The 27,100-nt window shown below is 39.4% G+C and overlaps 1 protein-coding gene across 1 annotated transcript in view; it reads right to left on the bottom strand.

The window, feature by feature from the left end:
* Nucleotides 1–8,977: 8,977 nt before the first annotated feature.
* LOC128666438 (haloacid dehalogenase-like hydrolase domain-containing 5) overlaps nt 8,978–27,100 on the bottom strand; it is a 718,406-nt gene continuing 700,283 nt past the window's right edge. Inside the window, exon 8 of the mRNA XM_053721044.1 lies at nt 8,978–10,600. Within this exon, the coding sequence (XP_053577019.1) occupies nt 10,195–10,600 (406 nt within the window). The 3' untranslated portion in view covers nt 8,978–10,194. The remainder of the gene's footprint in view (nt 10,601–27,100) is intronic.

Here is a 27,100-nt window from a genome sequence, read left to right as displayed (position 1 = left end):
TTGGGATTTAAGGATATTAATTGTGATATCCTTGTATAATCCCTGCACCATTGATACAGTATAAAAAGCGGAAGAGGTCTCATGTGAAAACGAGCAAAAGGGATCGCGTCCAATGCTGCAGTCATGAGACCCCATGCACATAGCTACTGAAGGAAATGATTGAAACTGAAGGTTCCGACAAGCTGCAACCAATTTCAGACATCTCTTGTCTGTTAGAGACAAAGTCATGGATACTGAATCTATCTGGAAACCTAAAAAGGTTACCCTTGTCTATGGAGTCAAAGAACTTTTTGGTAAATTGATCCTCCAACCATATTTTTGAAGAAACAACACTAGTTGATTCGTGTGAGATTCTGCAGAACGTAAAGACTGAGCAAGTACCAAGATATCGTCCAAATAAGGAAACACCGCAATACCCCGCTCTCTAATTACAGAGAGTAGGGCACTGAGAACCTTGGAAAAGATCCTTGGAGCTGTCGCTAGGCCAAAAGGAAGAGCAACAAATTGGTAATGGTTGTCTAGAAAAGAGAATCTCAGGAACTGATGGTGATCTGGATGAATCGGAATATAAAGATATGCATCCTGTAAGTCTAATGTGGACATATAATACCCTTGCTGAACAAAAGGCAGAATAGTCCTTAAAGTCACCATTTTGAATGTTGGTATTCTCACATAATGGTTCAAAATTTTTAGATCCAGAACTGGGACAATGAACAGATTTGAATAAAACCCCAGACCCTGTTCCTGAACAGGAACTGGCACAATTACCCCAGATACCACCAGGTCTGAAACACACTTCAGGAAAGCCTGAGCCTTTTCTGGGTTCATTGGAATGCGTTAGAGAAAGAAATTTCTCACAGGCGGTCTTACTTTGAAACCTATTCTGTACCCTTGAGAAACAATGTTCTGAATCCAATGATTTTGGATTGAATTGATCCAAACATCCTTGAAGAATTTTAGTCTGCCCCCTACCAGCTGAGCTGGAATGAGGGCCGCACCTTTATGCAGACTTGAGGGCTGATTTAGATCTTTTAAATGGTTTGGATTTATTCCAGACTGAAGAAGGCTTCCAATTGGAAACCGTTCCCTTAGGGGAAGGATCAGGTTTTCTGTTCCTTATTTTGTCGAAAGGAATGAAAACGGTTAGCAGCCTTAAATTTACCCTTACATTTTTTATCCTGATGCAAAAAAGCTCCCTTCCCCCCAGTGACAGTTGAAATAATTGAATCCAACTGAGAACCAAATAATTTATTACCTTGGAAAGAGAGATATAGCAACGTTGATTTAGAAGTCATATCAGCAAGATTTAAGGCATAAAGCTCTTCTAGCTAATATAGCTAAAGACATATATCTGACATCAATTCTGATGATATAAAAAATGGCATCACAAATGAAATTATTAGCATGTTGAATTAACTTAACAATGCTATACACATTATGATCTGATACTTGTTGCGCTAGGGTTTCCAACCAAAAAAGTTGAAGCCGCTGCAACATCAGCCAAAGAAACAGCAGGCCTAAGAAGATGAACTGAACATAAATAAGCCTTCCTTAGATAAGATTCAAGTTTCCTATCTAAAGGATCTTTAAAAGAAGTACTATCTGCCATAGGAATAGTAGTACGTTTAGCAAGAGTAGAGATGGTCCCATCAACTTTGTGGATCTTTTCCTAAAACTCCAATCTATCAGACGGCAAAGGGTACAGCTTCTTAAACCTTGAAGAAGGAGTAAAAGAGGTACCCAGTCTATTCCATTCCCTAGAAATTACATCTGAAATAGCATCAGGAACTGGAAAAACCTCTGGAATAACTACATGAAGTTTAAAAACTGAATTTAAACGTTTACTAGTTTTAATATCAAGAGGACTAGTCTCCTCTATATCTAATGCAATCAACACTTCTTTCAATAAGGAACGAATATACTCCATTTTAAATAAGTATGAAGATTTGTCAGTGTCAATATCTGAGGCAGGATCTTCTGAACCAGAGATAGATAAATCAGAATGTTGTCGGTCATTTAAAAATTAATCAATTTTATGAGAAGTTTTAAAAGACCTTTTACGTTTATTAGAAGGTGGTATGACACACAAAGCTTTCTTAATAGAATTAGAAACAAATTCTCTCACATTAACAGGAATATCCTGATCATTAGATGTTGAAGGAATAACAACAGGTAATAGATTACTACTAATGGAAATATTTTCTGCATGTAAAAGTTTGTCATGACAATTATCACAAATTACAGCCGGAGGTACAGTTACCACAAGTTTACAACAAATGCACTTAGCTTTGGTAGAACCGACATCAGGCAGCAGGATTCCAATAGTGGATTCTGGATCAGATTGAGACATCTTGCAATATGTAAGAGAAAAAATAACATATAAAGCAAAATTATCAATTTCCTTATATGACAGTTTCAGGAATGGGAAAAAATGCAAACAGAATAAGCCTCTGGAAACCAGAAGCAAAAATACATGAAGACAAATAATGTCAAAAGTCTGGCGCCAAGTATGACGCCCACAACTGACAAAATATTTTTGGCGGCAAAAACGTCTGCAACAAACACGAGCGTCATAGATGACGCAACTACGTGAAAATTCTTGGCGCCAACTAAGACGCCGTAAATGACGAAAATACGTCAACAAACGTAATTCTCGTGCCAAAAAAGTATTGCGCCAAGAATGAAGCAATAAATTATAGCACTTTGCACACCCGCGAGCCTAACAGCCTGCAATTTAGAAGAAAGTCAATTTGAAAATTTCAGGTAAGAAACATTTTTTCTTTTCTTTTTTTTTTTATATGTGCATTTCCCAAAATGAAACTGACAGTCTGCAAAAATGAAATATACTGATAAACCTGAATCATGGCAAATATAAGTACAAACATTATATTTAGAACTTTACATTTAAAGTGCCAAACCATAGCTGAGAGTGTCTTAATAAAGGAAAACATACTTACCAAAAGACACTCATCTACATAAAGTAGATAGCCAAACCAGTACTGAAACGAGAATCAGCAGAGGTAATGGTATACGAGTATATCGTCAATCAGAAAAGGGAGGTAGGAGATTAATCTCTACGACCGATAACAGAGAACCTATGAAATAGATCTCCGTTAGGATGACCATTGCATTCAATAGGTAATACTCCCTTCACATCCCTCTGTCATTCACTGCACTCTGAGAGGAACCGGGCTTCAGCATGCTGAGAAGCGCATATCAACGTAGAAATCTAGCACAAACTTACTTCACCACCTCCATAGGAGGCAAAGTTTGTTAAACTGAGTTGTGGGTGTGGAGGGGGGTGTATTTATAGGCATTTTGAGGTTTGGGAAACTTTGCCACTCCTGGTAGGAATGTATATCCCATACGTCACTAGCTCATGGACTCTTGCCAATTACATGAAAGAAAAACGTGTACTGCGCCTTTAAGAAAAGAAAAAGTGAACAATTTTTCCAAAATGTTCAAAAAACTTTAAATTATCTCAAAATTTAACCTAAGATTGTTGGTTTATCCAAAAAATACAACACAGGTTTATTAAAAAAAAAAAAAAATCTTTGTTAGCCTACCGGGACTTTCAGACAAAACTTGCCCAAAATCCAGAGCATTTTAGCATTTTTGCCATCACTCCATTTAAACGGAAATAGAGCCTTGTTTTTTTATTTACCTATCAAAACTATATATATATATATAGAAAAAAGCACAAATGTTTGTAAAAATTTCTCTGGGAAAGGTTTTTCTTTGTTTATAGAAATAGCAGACATATATGTTTTGGATCATTGTCCTTCTGGAAGATCCAACCATGGCCAATTTTAAGCTTTCTGGTAGAGGCGTAGAGGTGTTCATTTAATACAGACATCCTCAAAAGGTTTTGGAACTACATTTCCCATGATGCTCAGCCAGCTGATATGCTGATATGTTTGAGGATGTCTGATTTTATATCTGTTGATATTTGATAGTACATGATGCCATGTATCCTAGCAAAATGGCCAGGTCCTCTGGCAGAAATAACAGACCCAAAACATTAAAAAGCCACCACCATATTTAACCGGGGCATTGGGGTACATTACTATATGGCTACCCCCTCTTGATGTTTATTGCCAAAAAGCTCTATTTTGGCTTCATCTGACATAGAACCCAATCCCATTTGAAGTTCCAGTAGTGTCTGGCAAACTGAAGAAGCTTGAGCTTGTTTTTGGATGACAGTAGAGGCTTTTTTCTTGAAACCCTTCCAAACAACTTAATAATTCAAGTTACAAATAGCGGATGATGTAGTAGGTGAAGTCGAATTGTAGTTTTGGAGACTTTCTGACCCCAAGACGTAACTAACTTCTCCAGATGTGATCCTTGGAGATATTTTGGCCACTCGAACCTGGAACAGGGCATTGTGACAATATGACAAACATGTCCCCTTCCAGGTTGATGCATAACATTCCCAGTTGACTAGAACTTCTTAATTATTGCCCTGATGGTGAAAATGGGCACCTTCAATGCTTATGATATTTTCTTATATGCACTTCCCATTAAGCTCAACAACCTTTTACCGCACATCACAGCTATTTTTCCTTGGTCTTATTCGTCGTAATAAATGACTAAGGGAATTTGGCCTATGTGAAACAGGGAGTCATGGTTGAACAATTTCCTGTTCCTAGTCATTCAGATGTATAAAAAAATGTAAAATATATTTTTCTCATACTAATTCATAGGGGTGCCAATAATTGTGCCACACAATCATATTTATTTTTTTGGATAAACCTGTGTTGTGTTTGCAATTATTTGATATCCAATGAGAGCAGATTATTTTTGTGTACTCAAAAGGTTAAACAATAAAAACAACCTTCTTTGTTCATATTTACCAAGGGTGCCAATATTAGTGGAGGGCAAATCAATGCAAATGCAGACAGACTATACAATATCAACCTATTGGGCTTTAACACATCAATACCAAATATACTAATAAACCTCTAAAATGTTTCCTTTGCCTGTTTCAGAGTGCATATGTGCAATATTATAGAATGTTTCCAAATAGTATTAGAATATTTGATAAAGCTCCAAAATGGTCTTTTAGAAATCTTTACAAGTGCCTTGAGGTGTTGAATTTGAAAAGGAAAAAACTGATCTCAAAAAGGTTTTGAAAAATCTCTTGAAAAAAAGATTGTGATTGTATTAGAAATAGGGCTTTCCCATTATAGCCAAAAATGCAATCAAAAGTGCAGGAAATAGCTAAAAATTAGCTATTGTGATGTGTTGAATAGAAAAGTCTCTCTTTCGTATTAAAAAAAGAACAGAAAAGATTGTGATTGATCTCATACAGGGCTAGATTACATGTGGAGCGCTAACAGTTATGCACAAGTGATAAGGAGTTTTACCGCTGGTGTTTGCACGTGTCAGGTTTTACACTCGTAAATTACGCTCAAGCGATCGCGTTTAAAGTTTATGCTCGTTGGGTTAGCGCAACCTCAGAGCTCTGGTCAACTGTTTCATGAAACAAAAAGTCTCACAAAACACATCAAAAATACATTACAAAGTACAGTTACACTCATAATACTAATAAAAATTTTTTTTTTTTAAATATTGCACAAAAAAGTTATAAGGGCTCAAAGATATGATGGTCTCTGGTGTTAGAAAAAAAAAAGAAAGGCAAAGCACATAAACATACATAATATACTTGTCTAAATATGTATATGTGTGTATGTACTGTAAATATTTCACATTCCGATGTTCTGCACATAGGAATTCTGTATATCAGTATATATTGTTACCTAAATTCTTTATATATATATATATATATATATATACAGGGAGTGCAGAATTATTAGGCAAGTTGTATTTTTAAGGATTAATTTTATTATTGAACAACAACCATGTTCTCAATGAACCCAAAAAACTCATTAATATCAAAGCTGAATATTTTTGGAAGTAGTTTTTAGTTTGTTTGTAGTTTTAGCTATTTTAGGGGGATATCTGTGTGTGCAGGTGACTATTACTGTGCATAATTATTAGGCAACTTAACAAAAAACAAATATATACCCATTTCAATTATTTATTTTTACCAGTGAAACCAATATAACATCTCAACATTCACAAATATACATTTCTGACATTCAAAAACAAAACAAAAACAAATCAGTGACCAATATAGCCACCTTTCTTTGCAAGGACACTCAAAAGCCTGCCATCCATGGATTCTGTCAGTGTTTTGATCTGTTCACCATCAACATTGCGTGCAGCAGCAACCACAGCCTCCCAGACACTGTTCAGAGAGCTGTACTGTTTTCCCTCCTTGTAAATCTCACATTTGATGATGGACCACAGGTTCTCAATGGGGTTCAGATCAGGTGAACAAGGAGGCCATGTCATTAGATTTTCTTCTTTTATACCCTTTCTTGCCAGCCACGCTGTGGAGTACTTGGACGTGTGTGATGGAGCATTGTCCTGCATGAAAATCATGTTTTTCTTGAAGGATGCAGACTTCTTCCTGTACCACTGCTTGAAGAAGGTGTCTTCCAGAAACTGGCAGTAGGACTGGGAGTTGAGCTTGACTCCATCCTCAACCTGAAAAGGCCCCACAAGCTCATCTTTGATGATACCAGCCCAAACCAGTACTCCACCTCCACCTTGCTGGCGTCTGAGTCGGACTGGAGCTCTCTGCCCTTTACCAATCCAGCCACGGGCCCATCCATCTGGCCCATCAAGACTCACTCTCATTTCATCAGTCCATAAAACCTTAGAAAAATCAGTCTTGAGATATTTCTTGGCCCAGTCTTGATGTTTCAGCTTGTGTGTCTTGTTCAGTGGTGGTCGTCTTTCAGCCTTTCTTACCTTGGCCATGTCTCTGAGTATTGCACACCTTGTGCTTTTGGGCACTCCAGTGATGTTGCAGCTCTGAAATATGGCCAAACTGGTGGCAAGTGGCATCTTGGCAGCTGCACGCTTGACTTTTCTCAGTTCATGGGCAGTTATTTTGCGCCTTGGTTTTTCCACACGCTTCTTGCGACCCTGTTGACTATTTTCAATGAAACGCTTGATTGTTCGATGATCACGCTTCAGAAGCTTTGCAATTTTAAGAGTGCTGCATCCCTCTGCAAGATATCTCACTATTTTTTACTTTTCTGAGCCTGTCAAGTCCTTCTTTTGACCCATTTTGCCAAAGGAAAGGAAATTGCCTAATAATTATGCACACCTGATATAGGGTGTTGATGTCATTAGACCACACCCCTTCTCATTACAGAGATGCACATCACCTAATATGCTTAATTGGTAGTAGGCTTTCGAGCCTATACAGCTTGGAGTAAGACAACATGCATAAAGAGGATGATGTGGTCAAAATACTCATTTGCCTAATAATTCTGCACTCCCTGTATATATATATATATATATATATATATATATATATATATATATATATATTGTAATGAATATCACATCAGATATATGTAGAAATATCTATTTATGAATATATAGAACATATTCTGCTATGTGAAGAACATTGGAATGTGAACTATTAATATTTTTATGTCGGATTAGCGCATTTGAGAATATGCAATTGGGTTTACGAACGAGTAGGTTCCCCCCCACACACTTTTCTTGCTCTATTGACTTCTATGGTTATCTTCTATGGAATAGGCTATCACATGTGCTTTTTATGTTCGTCAGGTTAGCCAGGGAGCAAAAACTGTTTACTTTCAACTTGTAATACAAGCGCAAACTGACACGTGCAAAAAGCTTACTTTACTTCTAGCACAGTTATTACTCGAGTGGGAGAGTTAAATAGTGCTCCACTTATAATCTGGCCCACTATTGGGGCATCTCTAGTGTTAAAATTGCATGTGCTATCACATTAATGTATTTTTTTTTCATTATTATGGCTTTTGTTCACCTTGTCAATAATTGTCACCTTAATTAATAAGCTTGCTCTCCAGTCGGTCATCTGTTGTACTAGCGGAGCACTGGGTACTTGATCAGGGATTCTGGCTGTACAATTTTGCAGTGACCAAATTAAGCAGAACATGAAAAAAAGAAAAAAGGTGATGCAATGGTGCAGAAAATCAAACAGGATCTTGATAGATTCCAATATTCCCCTCCACAGAATGATACAAAGGGAATGCACTATAATGCAAGTCATACAAGCTGGAAATATAGGTATGTGGTGATTTGAAATCTTATGGTGTATTGGAGTCTAATAGCCACCATTCCAGAGTGGTAGTCATAAGGGGTTATCATTAACAATTATGACCATATGTGTAGAATAACACACAGGTATTGGATACTCTTAATCACTGTTTGGTTTCCAAATCCTTTATATATAATGTGATATTCATTTGTTTGTATTATCTACCTGATGAAACGGTGCCAGAAGCACTGAGAAATGCATTGCAGACTGTTTTTAAATCTTTTAGCTTTGTATAAAATAAATTGCCCCTCTATGCATAGGGGTGTATGCTTTTAAGGTTTTGTGAGTTTTTATTTGAGACCACAAGTACCCTTCAAGATTGGCCACTTTCTACATTTGGAGGTCCTGTACCTGAGCCAGCTGTTGGGGGCTCTGATCCATCAAGCTTGTATGACTTGCACTGCATTATAGTACATTCCCTTTGTGAGTATCATTATGTGGAGGGGAATATTGGAATTTATCAAAATCCTGTTTGATATTCTGCACCATTGGAGTGCCTTTTTTCTTTTTTAAATTTTTAGCATATTCACTTGATTCAAGAAGAGCTGATCCTGGTGCCTGTCTGCTATTGACGGAAGCCTCAAGGGGGCACCTTTGTCTATTGGGACCTTTGTCTATATGGACACAATTTGGTGACTCAGAAAAAACTTGAGCCAAAAATATAGATTAATGGCTCGGTTTTCTTGAGTAGTCTACAATTTGGTGACTGTTTGTTTTAAATAAAGCACCATGTCAAAATAACCAGAAATTCACTTGCAGAGGACAAGTGAAAATGTTAGCGTCAAAACATTTAAGTGATAAGGACAATTTTTTAAAAAACATTTTTTTATTATTTGTATTAAATCCTATAGCACAAACTTATTTACTGTGCTTGACAGTGTATTGAACATAATTTGTCTAGTAAAAGAGATTAGAGCCTTTTTTATAAATAATTAGAGCTGGGTTTGTAGACAGAGTAGACCACTACCCTAAGGAGCAAAAAGCTTGTCATATATAGTGAAAACTGAAAAATAGAAGCTATTGAAATAGGTGCACTAGAATCTCAAAATTTTAGATTATTGATATAAATTGAACTTTTATTAAATTCTATTAAAATGAAAAAGAAAATAACCATAATAAAGTTAGATTTTTTAGAGAAGGCCCTTACACATCAAATAAGAATAAAAAGAAAAAAGGACAGGCTTTCCAGCCAATAACCAGATACCATGGCTTTAGATGTGGACACATTCCTGCAGCACAAAACAAACAAGGGGCAAATGCAAAAACAAAAATATTTTAAAAATGGGTAATGTGTCAAAACACATTATACAAAATACTGTACTTGCCAAAGCACATAAATGGATCTTTGTCAAACCCTAAATTATATTTTTCTTTATCGACATTATTTTCAGAGTTTTGTCTCTGTCTTTACCAGGGGCCTTTTTTCCTTTTATTTTAATTAGGGTAGTTATTTTCTCATTTTAATATAAAGTTATTTTTTATATCAATGAACTCAAATTTTGAGAGTCTACTGCACCATATGTCTAGAAGGAGGGAGGTAAGTCCTAGGTAATTTAATTTTTAATATATATTATTCTTACCAGCAGACTCTGAACCAATGTTATACAAATGAAATGGGATGCATATCTAAGCAATGCATTATACATTTTTTTTTAAAGTCAGATGTTCTAACTACCAGATTAAAAATCTATCCATTGAATACACTTCGTTGTTAAACATTATATAAAACAACTATTCACAAGTACAGTATTTTGTTTTTGTTTTACGGAAACTGATACTGAATTAAGCATCATCATTTACAATTTTTTTCCTATGAGAATGTAATAAATATATTAAAATTTATAATTTTAATAAAAAAAAAAAACTGGATAAAGAATAACAAAACATATCAATGATGGATGAGAATCTTAAAAACAAGTGCAAAACAAAAGAAGTATGATAAATGTGTTTGAGGTTGACTGGGTTATTATTATTATATCAAGGTTTGTCATATATAATCTTTATCATATAGAATTATATAATCATTAAGCAGTCCGGTCACTACCATCTGGTATAAATGTTTCTAATTGGAAGATCAAGTCAACAGCAGCATTAACATCCTCTACAATGTGCCCTGGTTCAACCAAGCCAGGATCAAACCGGAAATCCCTGTGCCCATGAAACACAGTCTCCTTAATGGTTTTAGAGGTATCAGCAGGCACTTTAGTGTGATGGTTGTAGATCCCTGTGCAAACAAGAACAGACCTACAGCTGGTGGCAGTTGGCAGTGATAGTTCAGATTCTAAAACTGGCTCCTCTTCTTGTGAAACAGTGGTCATTCCTGTCCCAGATAAAACCTGGACAAGAGCTTTGGAGCCTTTCCTAGAGTTTTTCTCTTGAAGGTAGCGGTTGAAGAGGTTAGCACCATAGATATCAGTCATTAGGTTGTCCCTGTAAAAAATTGAAGACAGCGCTGATTGACTATGGTTCTTTAGAAACATTTTTTGTTTATTCTACCTCATATTTGAAGCAGTGCAAATAGATTTGATGCAACTTAAAAATATAACAATACAAAGAAAGGGTTAAAGAAACATGCATAATAGTTAAGGGTGTATAGAAAATCTTAAGTGAGACAAAGAGAAATGGTTTGTTAACATTTTTAAATGAACAATTGTGGAGGTAAGAAGTAAAAACAGAAAAAATATAAAAAGCATAAAGTAACACAAATACAGATGCATATATAAAGAACACCAGCGGCACAACAAAGTGCATAAACCACATGGGGGCTTAAACATAAAGTTAGACTGGTGTGCTCCCATGATGCTTCTGTTTAGACAATGGCTACTACTAATAGGCTCAGAGATCTGCTCAGAAATAGCAATGCATTGTGTCACAAGTCACAAATAACCCTTTTGAGTATTGTTAAACTCTTCTGTTTAAAGAGGTTAGTCCCAAAACCTCTCGATAATGTATAAAAACTCCAAAACAAAGGTGCGCCTTAAAAGGTCAGCTATACAGCTATACAGTTAAAAGAAGTCACCTGATTCAAGTGATTATTTTAAAATAAAATGAGCTAATATATCCGAATATATTAGCTAATTTTATTTTAAAATAATCACTTGAATCAATATACATACAAATTAGTTAATATCTGAATGCCACCGGTGGCCTTCTAAATTCAAGATAGAGAAACATGTTTCAATGATCAAGTATCAAAATGTTGCTGACGATTGTTGGTAAAAAATTGTTGGTAAAAAATTGTTGCTAAAAAATGACTTTGCACAAAGTCAATACACTTTCATATAGTTTCCTATTAGGGAGCCAAACCACCATTTTGTGAATCTATTTTTACTGGGATTTAGGATACTTTGGTTTCTGTTATTTATCCAACCTTTCTATAGGTTTGAATATTTTCTCCCCTAGCACCTCACAATTATTTATCCTCTGGAACAAAGCATATGTATAAAGCATATAGCTATAATCATAACATTCAAATCTTTAAGTACTGGGAATATTACTCACTTTAATACAAATTCACTATTCACCACTCCTATGACCACTGCATATACAGCCAACTTTACCGTTCAACAGTTCAGCGTTCTCCCCGTCTGCTTCAAACGCTTCTTCCGTTAACTCCGGTCATGTGTTTGTTGTAGAACCAATAGGCAGAGCGGATTACCGGTGATATTATACCTTGAATTCCTGAAAGTTTGTTTAACTGCACTTGCTCGATTTGTTGACAAGTAGTTATCAGAGCGCTCTGATTTGCACAGCATACATCATGTTAACAGCTTCTCATCAACGTGTTTCAGCTTTAATAGCTTTTTTCAAATGAGCTTAATATGTCTGATGTTGCCTTTTTATACAGAGTTTTCCCTTATTGTTACTTCAAATTTCTGAATTCATAAAGGTGCAGATTATCATTATTTCCATTTAAAAACATTTTGTTGCCCTGTAACAAAGCAACATTGATTAACTTATGAATGTGGTTTTATACTTTTGATTACAAACAGACGGCTAGATTACGAGTTGTGCGTTAGGGTAAAAACACAGCGTTAAGAGGTCCTAACGCTGCTTTTTTACGCCCACTGGTATTACGAGTCTTGAAGGTTTAGGGGCACCGCACACTTTTGTGGCCTTACCGCAAAATGTAAACTTCGTAAAGTCTTTTTTCTATGGGACTTCCATAGTGCCGGTATTACGAGTCTGTCCTGGGAAATCAAAAAGTGAGCGGTACACCCTACCCTGTCAAGAGTCCTAACACATTTAACAGTCAGTAGTTAAGAGTTTTATGGTACAACGCCGTAACATAAAACAGGCCCGGACTGACCATCGGGCATTGCGGGCAAATGACCGGTGGGCCGCCAGAAGCCATAGCCCTGCCCACCTATTCATTACCCACACTCTGCAATCTCATATAATAAGTGGCCCTTTTAGTCCCAGGGTCAGCCCTTAAATTCCCCCACTGCTGCGGCCTCAGACTGGTGATGTCACAGTGACAACATATGATGCAGCTAATAAGCACAACCTCTGCAGTCCACGTGGACATCGTGGCACCACTGGGAAAGGGGACTGGAATTGTAAGAACCAGTGATTTTAAAGAGCAGGTAAGTGAAAGTCCCTGTCGCAGAGCCAACAAGTAAGCATTTTGAAAATTGTGTACAAAGGTGAACACTTTTTTTTATCTTAACTGAATAATTGACAGGGCTGTTTCCTGGGGCACAGCAGCACAGTTACTTCAGAGAGGTGGTGCAGTCTCAGGCAACACTACTCCTTTAAACAGACTAATAGCCTGACACATTTTACTTCCCAGTTTCCTCCTTTTCATCCCCTCCCCTTCTTTTTTTCCCTCGCACGTGGTGCTGAGCCTGACAGTAAGGTAATTCAGTACTTGAGACAGCACACAACTAATTTACAGTCAGGACGATATAGTAGAGACAAGATCATCTACGGTAAGGGGGCAGTGTTTTGTCAGTTCTAATTTGACATTTTTATTATACAGTGAGCTGCATGTATGAGTGGTCAAGTAGACTCCCAGCCTCAATCTTCCTAAGCTCTGGCCAACTATATCACCACTCCTCTGCAAAGGGTCCTGTATCTTTGAACTGAATCTTTCTTAGGCTCTAACAGTTTTTAACCCAACTCTGTGCATTTTATTAAAGTGCTCAAAGTTTTCATGTGTTTAAATGGCAGGCAATGAGGAAAAATGTCTTTGCAAATAGAAGTTAAAATATGCAATCTTTACATTTACAAAATATGATTACCTTGCATTCACTTGCTCATATGTCTGTTAGATAATAACCTAGATTAAATCATCTGTGCTTTTCTCTTTGGGGCAGCAATATATATATATATATATATATATATATATATATATATATATATGCATTTATTTTGTATTTTTTTTTTTAAATTATTTATAAAAACCTTGTGTCCTCTTAAATGCCTCTGAAAATTGTGCTGGGTCCATTTCCTTCATAGAGGCTGGAGTGTCACCATCATATTTATAATTGTTGAAAACGTATGACCCTGTAACATGCTACTGTTTTCTTTCCATAGCTCTGATGTGCGTGCATAAAAGTGTGTGTAAAAGGGCGTATGTGTGATTTGCGTGCATATGAGCGTGTGTAAAAGTGTGTATGTGTGATGTGCCTGCATATGAGTGTATATAAAAGGGTGTATGTGTGATTTGCGTGCATATGAGTGTGTGTAAAAGTGTGTATGTGTGATGTGCCTGCATATGAGTGTATATAAAAGGGTGTATGTGTGATGTGCGTGCATATGCGAGTGTGTGTATGTGGGGTCTACAATTATAAGAGTGTATTTCTTTAGTGCCGTATGCATTTCAATTACCCTGAACAAGCGAGTATTAAAGAAGAAACAGGGGGTGGGCTGCTTTGTTTTTGGTCCCAGTCCGGCCCTGACATAAAAACATAATTTATGCTTACCTGATAAATTTATTTCTCTTGTGGTGTATCCAGTCCACGGATCATCCATTACTTATGGGATATTAACTCCTCTCCAACAGGAAGTGCAAGAGGATTCACCCAGCAGAGCTGCTATATAGCTCCTCCCCTAACTGCCATTACCAGTCATTCGACCGAAAACATGCAGAGAAAGGAAAACCATAGGGTGCAGTGGTGACTGTAGTTTAATGGAAAAATTACCTGCCTTAAAGTGACAGGGCGGGCCGTGGACTGGATACATCACAAGAGAAATAAATTTATCAGGTAAGCATAAATTATGTTTTCTCTTGTTAAGTGTATCCAGTCCACGGATCATCCATTACTTATGGGATACCAATACCAAAGCTAAAGTACACGGATGACGGGAGGGACAGGCAGGCTCTTTATACGGAAGGAACCACTGCCTGAAGAACCTTTCTCCCAAAAACAGCCTCCGAAGAAGCAAAAGTGTCAAATTTGTAAAATTTGGAAAAAGTATGAAGAGAAGACCAAGTTGCAGCCTTGCAAATCTGTTCAACAGAAGCCTCATTCTTAAAGGCCCAAGTGGAAGCCACAGCTCTAGTAGAATGTGCTGTAATTCTTTCAGGAGGCTGCTGTCCAGCAGTCTCATAGGCTAACCGTATTATGCTACGAAGCCAAAAGGAGAGAGAGGTAGCCGAAGCTTTTTGACCTCTCCTCTGACCAGAATAAACGACAAACAGGGAAGACGTTTGTCGAAAATCCTTAGTTGCCTGTAGATAAAATTTCAGGGCACGGACTACATCTAGATTGTGTAGCAGACGTTCCTTTTTCGAAGAAGGATTAGGACACAAAGATGGAACCACAATCTCTTGATTGATATTCCTGTTAGTGACCACCTTAGGTAGGAACCCAGGTTTAGTACGCAGAACTACCTTGTCTGAATGAAAAATCAGATAAGGAGAATCACAATGTAAGGCAGATAACTCAGAGACTCTTCGAGCCGAGGAAATCGCCATTAAAAACAGAACTTTCCAAGATAACAACTTGATATCAATGGAATGAAGGGGTTCAAACGGAACCCCCTGTAAAACATTAAGAACTAAGTTCAAACTCCATGGTGGAGCAACAGTTTTAAACACAGGCTTGATCCTAGCTAAAGCCTGACAAAAAGCTTGAACGTCCGGAACTTCTGACAGACGTTTGTGTAAAAGAATGGACAGAGCTGAAATCTGTCCCTTTAAGGAACTAGCGGATAAACCCTTTTCTAAACCTTCTTGTAGAAAAGACAATATCCTCGGAATCCTAACCTTACTCCATGAGTAACTCTTGGATTCGCACCAATATAAGTATTTGCGCCATATCTTATGGTAAATCTTTCTGGTAACAGGCTTCCTAGCCTGTATTAAGGTATCAATAACTGACTCAGAAAAAACACGTTTTGATAAAATCAAGCGTTCAATTTCCAAGCAGTCAGCTTCAGAGAAATTAGATTTTGATGTTTGAAGGGACCCTGGATCAGAAGGTCCTGTTTCAGAGGTAGCGACCAAGGTGGACAGGATGACATGTCCACTAGATCTGCATACCAAGTCCTGCATGGCCATGCAGGCGCTATTAGAATCACTGATGCTCTCTCCTGTTTGATTCTGGCAATCAATCGAGGAAGCATCGGGAAGGGTGGAAACACATAAGCCATCCCGAAGGTCCAAGGTGCTGTCAAAGCATCTATCAGAACCGCTCCCGGATCCCTGGATCTGGACCCGTAACGAGGAAGCTTGGCGTTCTGTCGAGACGCCATGAGATCTATCTCTGGTTTGCCCCAACGTCGAAGTATTTGGGCAAAGACCTCCGGATGAAGTTCCCACTCCCCCGGATGAAAAGTCTGACGACTTAAGAAATCCGCCTCCCTGTTCTCCACTCCCGGGATGTGGATTGCTGACAGGTGGCAAGAGTGAGACTCTGCCCAGCGAATTATCTTTGATACTTCCATCATTGCTAGGGAGCTTCTTGTCCCTCCCTGATGGTTGATGTAAGCTACAGTCGTGATGTTGTCCGACTGAAACCTGATGAACCCCCGAGTTGTTAACTGGGGCCAAGCCAGAAGGGCATTGAGAACTGCTCTCAATTCCAGAATGTTTATTGGTAGGAGACTCTCCTCCTGATTCCATTGTCCCTGAGCCTTCAGAGAATTCCAGACAGCGCCCCAACCTAGTAGGCTGGCGTCTGTTGTTACAATTGTCCAGTCCGGCCTGCTGAATGGCATCCCCCTGGACAGATGTGGCCGAGAAAGCCACCATAGAAGAGAATTTCTGGTCTCTTGATCCAGATTCAGAGTAGGGGACAAGTCTGAGTAATCCCCATTCCACTGACTTAGCATGCACAATTGCAGCGGTCTGAGATGTAGGCGTGCAAAGGGTACTATGTCCATTGCTGCTACCATTAAGCCGATCACCTCCATGCATTGGGCTACTGACGGGTGTTGAATGGAATGAAGGACACGGCATGCATTTTGAAGCTTTGCTAACCTGTCTTCTGTCAGGTAAATCTTCATTTCTACAGAATCTATAAGAGTCCCCAAGAAGGGAACTCTTGTGAGTGGAAAGAGAGAACTCTTCTTTTCGTTCACCTTCCATCCATGCGACCTTAGAAATGCCAGTACTAACTCTGTATGAGACTTGGCAGTTTGAAAGCTTGAAGCTTGTATCAGAATGTCGTCTAGGTACGGAGCTACCGCAATTCCTCGCGGTCTTAGTACCGCCAGAAGAGCACCCAGAACCTTTGTGAAGATTCTCGGAGCCGTAGCCAATCCGAATGGAAGAGCTACAAACTGGTAATGCCTGTCTAGAAAGGCAAACCTTAGATACCGGTAATGATCTTTGTGAATCGGTATGTGAAGGTAAGCATCCTTTAAATCCACTGTGGTCATGTACTGACCCTTTTGGATCATGGGTAAAATTGTCCGAATAGTTTCCATTTTGAACGATGGAACTCTTAGGAATTTGTTTAGGATCTTTAAATCCAAGATTGGCCTGAAAGTTCCCTCTTTTTTGGGAACCACAAACAGATTTGAGTAAAACCCTTGTCCTTGTTCCGACCGCGAAACCGGATGGATCACTCCCATTAATAAAAGATCTTGTACGCAGCGTAGAAACGCCTCTTTCTTTATTTGGTTTGTTGACAACCTTGACAGATGAAATCTCCCTCTTGGGGGAGAGAATTTGAAGTCTAGAAGGTATCCCTGAGATATGATCTCTAACGCCCAGGGATCCTGGACATCTCTTGCCCAAGCCTGGGCGAAGAGAGAAAGTCTGCCCCCCACTAGATCCGTTCCCGGATCGGGGGCCCTCGATTCATGCTGTCTTAGGGGCAGCAGCAGGTTTCCTGGCCTGCTTGCCCTTGTTCCAGGACTGGTTAGGTCTCCAGCCTTGTCTGTAGCGAGCAACAGCTCCTTCCTGTTTTGGTGCAGAGGAAGTTGATGCTGCTCCTGCTTTGAAATTACGAAAGGAACGAAAATTAGACTGTCTAGCCTTAGGTTTGGCTCTGTCTTGAGGCAGGGCATGGCCTTTACCTCCTGTAATGTCAGCGATAATTTCTTTCAACCCGGGCCCGAATAAGGTCTGCCCTTTGAAAGGTATATTAAGCAATTTAGATTTAGAAGTAACGTCAGCTGACCAGGATTTTAGCCACAGTGCTCTGCGTGCCTGAATGGCGAATCCGGAATTCTTAGCCGTAAGTTTAGTTAAATGTACTACGGCATCTGAAATAAATGAGTTAGCTAACTTAAGGGCTTTAAGCTTGTGTGTAATCTCATCTAATGGAGCTGATTCAAGTGTCTCTTCCAGAGACTCAAACCAAAATGCTGCTGCAGCCGTGACAGGCGCAATGCATGCAAGAGGTTGCAATATAAAACCTTGTTGAACAAACATTTTCTTAAGGTAACCCTTTAACTTTTTATCCATTGGATCTGAAAAGGCACAGCTATCCTCCACCGGGATAGTGGTACGCTTAGCTAAAGTAGAAACTGCTCCCTCCACCTTAGGGACCGTTTGCCATAAGTCCCGTGTGGTGGCGTCTATTGGAAACATCTTTCTAAATATCGGAGGGGGTGAGAACGGCACACCGGGTCTATCCCACTCCTTAGTAACAATTTCAGTAAGTCTCTTAGGTATAGGAAAAACGTCAGTACTCGCCGGTACCGCAAAATATTTATCCAACCTACACATTTTCTCTGGTATTGCAACTGTGTTACAATCATTCAGAGCCGCTAACACCTCCCCTAGTAATACACGGAGGTTTTCCAGCTTAAATTTAAAATTTGAAATATCTGAATCCAGTTTGTTTGGATCAGAACCGTCACCCGCAGAATGAAGCTCTCCGTCCTCATGTTCTGCAAATTGTAACGCAGTGTCTGACATGGCCCTAATATTATCAGCGCACTCTGTTCTCACCCCAGAGTGATCACGCTTACCTCTTAGTTCTGGTAATTTAGCCAAAACTTCAGTCATAACAGTAGCCATATCCTGTAATGTGATTGTCATGAATTACCGTTCATCGCCGTGTCGCCGCGGCTCCCGGATCTCTTCTGGGGTTCTACGTCACGTTGCTAGGCAACGTGACGCATTCTCTGACAACCCCTATGACGTAGCGGCCTCTCTCTGCCTTTAAAATCTCGGCGGGAGATTTACTCGGGGCCCGTTTGTTTTCTCTCTCTCTCTTCTGCCGGTCCCTGTCTGAGTGAGTACAATTTTGAAACCTGACCCTATCCTCCTCAACTTTGTTTTGCCAATGCCTCTTGCTTCCAAATCTTGATTGCCTGCTAACCTGCCTAAAAGGACATTATCATTTGTTTGCTGACACCTGCTTAAAGGGACATAATCTTTGTTTGCTTTAATCCTGCTAATAAGGACCTTATCATTTGTTTGCTTACAATCTTGCTTAAAAGGACATTATCATTTGTTTGCTGACACCTGCTTAAAAGGACATTATCTTTGTTTGCTTTAATCCTGCCAATAAGGACATTATCATTTGTTTGCTGACACCTGCTTAAAGGGACATTATCTTTGTTTGCTTTAACCCTGCTAATAAGGACATTATCATTTCTTTGCTGACAATCCTGCTTAAAAGGACATTATCATTTGTTTGCTGACACCTGCTTAAAGGGACATTATCTTTGTTTGCTTTAATCCTGCCAATAAGGACATTATCATTTCTTTGCTGACAATCCTGCTTAAAAGGACATTAACATTTGTTTGCGGACACCTGCTTAAAGGGACTTTATTTTTTGTTTGCTTTATTTCTGCTAAAAGGACATTATTATTTTTGTTTGCTATAAACCTGCTTAAAGGGACATTCTTAGTTTGTTGCAAACCTGCAAGAAAGAAGCATATTCATTTATCCACTATCAACCTGCTTAAAGGGACATAAGCTTTGTTTGTTTCTATTTTCCTGAGAAAGGAACGCTATCTCCTGTAAAATAATTCTATCCTCAAGAAGATATTTTGAATTAATATTCTTTTGGGAAGTTCTGATACCCTGCTTATTTTGTTTCCTGAGTGGGTCACGTCCTGGATATTTCTCAGTGTGCTAGCGTGTGTTTTAATATCCACGCTAGCAGTTGGGTTAAATCCTGAACTGACCAAATACGGCTGACATTACAAACGGGCCATAAATGGACCCCACTGAATTATCCATGGCCGTGACTCACCAGGGACAGTTACTGGGATCTCATGCTACCCACTTGCAATCCTTGGATACTAAGCTGGATCAAATCACTACATTATTACAGAGCTTGGTTGCTCCTATCCCTCCCAATCCTAACATTGAGGCATCCTCTCCTCCTATTCCCAACAACCAATCACAAGGACATTTGAGTCCTAGGATTCCTCTTCCAGATAAATATGATGGGAATCCTGAAGATTGTAGGGGTTTTTTGAATCAATGTCGACTTCACTTTCGTAACAGTCCTACCCTTTTTGCTACTCCCTCATCTCGGATTACATTCCTTATTTCCTTAATGAAAGGAAGAGCTTTGGCCTGGGTATCACCTCTGTTAGAAAAAGATGATCTTATACTTCAGGATGTGGATGCTTTTCTTTCTGTTTTTTCTAACGTGTTTGACAAACCTGGAAGGACTTCCGCTGCTGAAGCTTCTCTATTAGACCTACGTCAGGGTGGTCAATCAGTGTCTCAATATGCCATTGAGTTCCGCACTCTTGCATCTGAAACTAATTGGAATCAGGGAGCTCTTAGAGCAGCTTTTCGCAAAGGACTTTCAGAACGTCTCAAAGATGAATTGGTGTATCGGGAACTTCCAGACTCCCTAGAAGCCTTAATAAATCTTTGCATCAGTCTTGATTCTAGATACCGTGAACGCCAACAAGAAAGAGAAAGAAATCAGAGGTCCTCAACTCGAACTCCTTTTCGTCTGGCTCCTCGTTTTTCTAACCCGGTAACAACTGCCTCTCCTTCTCTTGATCAAGCTGAACCTATGGAAGTAGGAACCATAAAATTAACCGAAACTGAGCGTTTGAGAAGACGTTCTCTTGGCCTGTGTCTATACTGTGGCCTTAAAGGGCATTTATTAAGGGATTGTCCTACCAGGCCAGTAAAAGCCAGGGCTTAACTTCTGTCCAGGGAACTAAGTTAAGCCAAAAACATGTTCATTCCCTCTTTAATAAACTCTTTGTTCCTGTAACCCTTCAATTGGGTGAAAACAAGATTCATACCCAAGCTCTTATTGATTCTGGTGCTGGAGGAGTGTTCATTGACTCCACTTTTGTGTCCACTCACACTATTCCCTTACTAAGAAAGAAGTTTTCAGTTTCCGTCTCTACTGTTAGTGGAGATCCTTTGGGTTCCGGACTCATCCAGTTTACTACTATACCCATACTTTTTTCTGTCGGAGTACTTCATTGTGAGAGGATATGTTTTGATGTGATTACTACTCCTCAATTTCCCATAATCCTGGGTCTTCCGTGGCTTCAGTTACATAATCCTACCTTTTCTTGGACCCATGGTGAACTCACCTCCTGGGGATTATCTTGCCATACTAACTGTCTTCAACCACTTACTAAAATACCACTCACTATTGCTCTTACTACCGATACTTCTGGTCCTCTACCTACGCAGTATCAAGATTTTGTCGATGTCTTTTCTAAAAAAGAAGCAGAACGTCTTCCTCCTCACCGTTCATTTGATTGCCCTATTGATCTTCTCCCTGGAGCTCCTTATCCTCGAGGCAAAACTTACCCACTTTCTAGGCCTGAAAATGTAGCCTTGGAAGAATATATCAAAGATAATTTGGCCAGAGGATTCATTCGACCCTCCTCTTCTCCTGTAGGGGCTGGGTTCTTCTTTGTGGGAAAGAAGGATGGCGGACTGCGACCTTGTATCGATTAAAGAGGGTTAAATCAAATCACCATCAAGAACAGTTATCCTTTACCCCTAATACCTGAATTATTCACATATCTTCAAGGTTCCACCATTTTTACCAAGCTCGATCTCCGTGGAGCATACAATCTTATCCGTATGCGCAAGGGTGATGAGTGGAAGACAGCCTTTAACACTCGATTTGGGCATTATGAGTATCTTGTCATGCCGTTTGGGCTGTGTAATGCCCCTGCTGTTTTTCAACACTTCGTGAATGAGATTTTTCGGGATTTCTTGAATATTTTTGTTATCATTTACCTTGACGATATATTAATTTTTTCTCAGAACTACCAAGATCATATACATCACGTCAGGAAAGTACTTCAACGTTTAAGAGATAACCATCTATTTGCCAAACTGGAGAAATGTTCTTTTCATCAAAGGTCCATTCCCTTTTTGGGATATGTAATCTCTGAATCAGGATTTGAAATGGATCCAACTAAACTCTCTGCCATTTTGGAGTGGCCTAAACCTGATTCTCTTAAAGCTCTGCAACGTTTCCTGGGATTTGCCAGTTATTACAGGAAATTCATCAAAGGTTTTGCTACTATAACGTCACCTCTTTCGTCTCTCACTAGGAAAGGACAAAACTGTAAAGATTGGCCTCCTGAAGCTGTTGAAGCTTTTGATTCTCTCAAAAAAGCTTTCTCTTCTGCACCTATCCTGCGTCACCCAAATCCGGATTTTCAATTTATTCTTGAAGTGGATGCTTCATCAGTTGCTGCTGGGGCTGTTCTTTCCCAACGTATACCTGACACAGGAAAGATCCACCCTGTGGGATTCTTCTCCAAGAAATTTTCTCCTTCTGAATTAAATTATGATGTAGGTAATAAAGAGTTACTTGCTATTAAAATGGCACTGGATGAATGGAGGCATTGGTTGGAAGGCACTTCTTTGCCGTTTACTATACTCACAGATCATAAAAACCTTCTCTATCTTCAAACGGCCAAACGACTGAACTCCAGACAAGCACGTTGGTCTCTGTTCTTCTCACGTTTTCATTACAATCTGTCTTATATTCCCGGTTCTAAGAACATCAAGGCTGACGCCCTTTCCAGACAATTTCAAGACACTTCAACTCCTGAAACTGGTACCATACTTCAACCTCATAAAGTCTTAGCCCAGTTATCAACCTCGTGGTTACATGACTTACAATCTGCTCAAAAGGATCTTCCTTTGTCCTGCAAACCTCCTGATGGCCTACTCTTTGTTCCTAAACGTCTTCGTTCCAAGATTCTATATTGGGCTCATGACAGTCCTCTCTCTGGACATCCTGGCATCAGTAACACCGCTCGAAAGCTCAAGCAACATGTCTGGTGGCCTACTCTGTCTCAAGATGTTACAGATTATGTCTCAGTATGTACACAGTGTGCCAGCAATAAGACTCCTCGTCAACTTCCCTCCGGTTTGCTTCAACCGTTACCCATTCCTCATCAGCCTTGGACCCATTTATCCATGGATTTTATTACCGATCTTCCTCTTTCAGCTGGAAACAACACTATCTGGGTGGTTGTTGACAGGTTCACTAAGACAGCTCACTTCATTCCTTTACCTGGTTTACCATCTGCCAAAAGACTTTCCGAACTTTTTCTCTTACACATTGTGAGATTACATGGCTTCCCTCTGAACATTGTTTCGGATAGAGGAGTACAGTTTGTTTCTCGGTTTTGGAGATCACTCTGCAAACACTTTGGAACAACTATCTCTTTGTCTACGTCACATCATCCGGAGTCTAATGGCCAAACCGAAAGGGTTAACCAGTGCCTTGAAACTTATTTGAGGCATTATGTGGATCATCATCATTCTAATTGGACTGGTTACCTTCCACTAGCAGAATTGGCTCATAACACACGTTACAACTCCTCTCTTCGGACCTCTCCTTTTCATGCAGCCTATGGATTTCAACCCAGAACGTTTCCTCTACACACCTCTTCCACTGAAAATCCTGCTTCTGATCTATCCGCCAGGAGGTTAACTCGTCATTGGAAGAAAATACACCTTCTTCTTTCCAAGGCTTCTGAACGTTATAAGTTCTATTCTGATCTTCGGCGACGGAGGGCTCCCAAATATCGGCCTGGCGATAAGGTTTGGGTTTCTTCACGTCATCTTCGCCTCAAACAGCCTTCCACCAAATTGGGGCCACGATATGTGGGTCCTTTCCGAATACTGGGTCAAGTATGTCCTACTGCTTACCGAATTGCTCTGCCCAAGACCCTCAAAGCCCATCCGGTATTTCACGTATCTCTTTTGAAACCTGTGTTATCTAATAGGTATTCTAAACCTCTGCTCAAACCTCCACCTCTTTTGGTTCAAGGCCTACCTGAATTTGAGGTCAGTCACATCCTGGATTCCAAACTTCGTGGGAAGAAACTGTATTATCTCGTTCATTGGAAAGGTTATCCTGTTACGGAACGATCTTGGGAACCTGCCCGGCAGGTGCATGCCCCTGCCTTAATTAAGGCCTTTCACAAGTTCCACCCTACTAGGCCTGGTCCTGTCCCCCGGAGGGGTCCTTGAGGGGGGGGGTGATGTCATGAATTACCGTTCATCGCCGTGTCGCTGCGGCTCCCGGATCTCTTCTGGGGTTCTACGTCACGTTGCTAGGCAACGTGACGCATTCTCTGACAACCCCTATGACGTAGCGGCCTCTCTCTGCCTTTAAAATCTCGGCGGGAGATTTACTCGGGGCCCGTTTGTTTTCTCTCTCTCTCTTCTGCCGGTCCCTGTCTGAGTGAGTACAATTTTGAAACCTGACCCTATCCTCCTCAACTTTGTTTTGCCAATGCCTCTTGCTTCCAAATCTTGATTGCCTGCTAACCTGCCTAAAAGGACATTATCATTTGTTTGCTGACACCTGCTTAAAGGGACATAATCTTTGTTTGCTTTAATCCTGCTAATAAGGACCTTATCATTTGTTTGCTTACAATCTTGCTTAAAAGGACATTATCATTTGTTTGCTGACACCTGCTTAAAAGGACATTATCTTTGTTTGCTTTAATCCTGCCAATAAGGACATTATCATTTGTTTGCTGACACCTGCTTAAAGGGACATTATCTTTGTTTGCTTTAACCCTGCTAATAAGGACATTATCATTTCTTTGCTGACAATCCTGCTTAAAAGGACATTATCATTTGTTTGCTGACACCTGCTTAAAGGGACATTATCTTTGTTTGCTTTAATCCTGCCAATAAGGACATTATCATTTCTTTGCTGACAATCCTGCTTAAAAGGACATTAACATTTGTTTGCGGACACCTGCTTAAAGGGACTTTATTTTTTGTTTGCTTTATTTCTGCTAAAAGGACATTATTATTTTTGTTTGCTATAAACCTGCTTAAAGGGACATTCTTAGTTTGTTGCAAACCTGCAAGAAAGAAGCATATTCATTTATCCACTATCAACCTGCTTAAAGGGACATAAGCTTTGTTTGTTTCTATTTTCCTGAGAAAGGAACGCTATCTCCTGTAAAATAATTCTATCCTCAAGAAGATATTTTGAATTAATATTCTTTTGGGAAGTTCTGATACCCTGCTTATTTTGTTTCCTGAGTGGGTCACGTCCTGGATATTTCTCAGTGTGCTAGCGTGTGTTTTAATATCCACGCTAGCAGTTGGGTTAAATCCTGAACTGACCAAATACGGCTGACAGTGATTTGTAATGGCCGCCCAGATGTACTCGGCGCTACAATATCACGCACCTCCCGAGCGGGAGATGCAGGTACTGACACGTGAGGCGAGTTAGTCGGCATAACTCTCCCCTCGTTGTTTGGTGAAATATGTTCAATTTGTACAGATTGACTTTTATTTAAAGTAGCATCAATACAGTTAGTACATAAATTTCTATTGGGCTCCACTTGGCTTTAGCACATATAGCACAGATATATTCCTCTGAATCAGACATGTTTAACACACTAGCAAATAAACTAGCAACTTGGAAATACTTTTCAAGTAATTTACTATAATATGAAAACGTACTGTGCCTATAAGAAGCACAGAAAAAGTTATGACAGTTGAAAATTAATAAACTGAAAAGTTATAGCATCAAATCTTTGTAAAAAACACAATTTTAGCAAAGGATTGCTCCCATTAGCAAAGGATAACTAACCCTGATAGCAGAAAAAAAAAAAAAAAAATACAGAAATAAACGTTTTTTTTATCACAGTCAACTACAATCTCACAGCTCTGCTGTGAGTGATTACCTCCCTCAAAACAAGTTTTGAAGACCCCTGAGTTCTGTAGAGATGAACCGGATCATGCAGGGAAGACAATAAACTTCTGACTGAATTTTTTGATGCGTAGCAAAAGCGCCAAAAAAGGCCCCTCCCCCTCACACATAACAGTGAGAGAGATCAGTAAACTGTCATAAATTAAATAAAACGACTGCCAAGTGGAAAAAAATAGTGCCCAAAACATTTTTTCACCCAGTACCTCAGAAAATTAAACGATTTTACATGCCAGCAAAAAACGTTTAACATTAATAAATTGAGTGTTATTAAAAAGCCTGTTGCTAGTCCCTGCAAATTAGGCTAAAGTTTTATGCATACAGTATAATTCCAGTGAAGTGCCATTCCCCAGAATACTGAAGTGTAAAATATACATACATGACAGCCTGATACCAGTTGCTGCTACTGCATTTAAGGCTGAGTTTACATTATATCGGTATGGCAGAATTTTCTCATCAATTCCATTGTCAGAAAATAATAAGCTGCTACATACCTCTTTGCAGATTAATCTGCCCGCTGTCCCCTGATCTGAAGTTTACCTCTCCTCAGATGGCCGAGAAACAGCAATATGATCTTAACTACTCCGGCTAAAATCATAGAAAAACTCAGGTAGATTCTTCTTCAAATTCTACCAGAGAAGGAATAACACACTCCGGTGCTATTATAAAATAACAAACTTTTGATTGAAGGTATGAAACTAAGTATAATCACCACAGTCCTCTCACACATCCTATCTATTCGTTGGGTGCAAGAGAATGACTGGGAATGGCAGTTAGGGGAGGAGCTATATAGCAGCTCTGCTGGGTGAATCCTCTTGCACTTCCTGTTGGGGAGGAGTTAATATCCCATAAGTAATGGATGATCCGTGGACTGGATACACTTAACAAGAGAAACTCATATCATAAGTGCTAAAAAGTACACTAACACCCAAACCCCTAAACCGAGGCCCTCCCACATCGCAAATACTAAAATAAAATTTGTAACCCCTAATCTGCCGCTCCGGACACCGCGGCCACCACCTACATTATATTTATGAACCCCTAATCTGCTGACCCCAACATCGCCGACACCTACATTATATTTATTAACCCCTAATCTGCCACCCCCAATGTCGCCGCCACCAGCCTACACTTATTAACCCCTAATCTGCCGCCCCAACGTCGCCGCCACTATAATAAACATATTAACCCCTAAACCGCTGCACTCCAAACCTCGCAAACATTAGTTAAAGGGACAGTCAACACCAGAATTTTTGTTGTTTAAAAAGATAAATAATCCCTTTATTACCCATTCCCCAGTTTTGCAAAACCAACACTGTTATATTAATACACTTTTTACTTCTGTGACTAACTTGTATCTAAGCATCTTCTGACCGC

This window comes from Bombina bombina, chromosome 7, assembly GCF_027579735.1.
Source record: "Bombina bombina isolate aBomBom1 chromosome 7, aBomBom1.pri, whole genome shotgun sequence".
In the NCBI taxonomy this organism is placed as follows: Eukaryota; Metazoa; Chordata; class Amphibia; order Anura; family Bombinatoridae; genus Bombina; species Bombina bombina.
The sequence above is the reverse complement of the archived record's forward strand: the minus strand, read 5'-3'. Positions and strand labels throughout refer to the sequence as shown.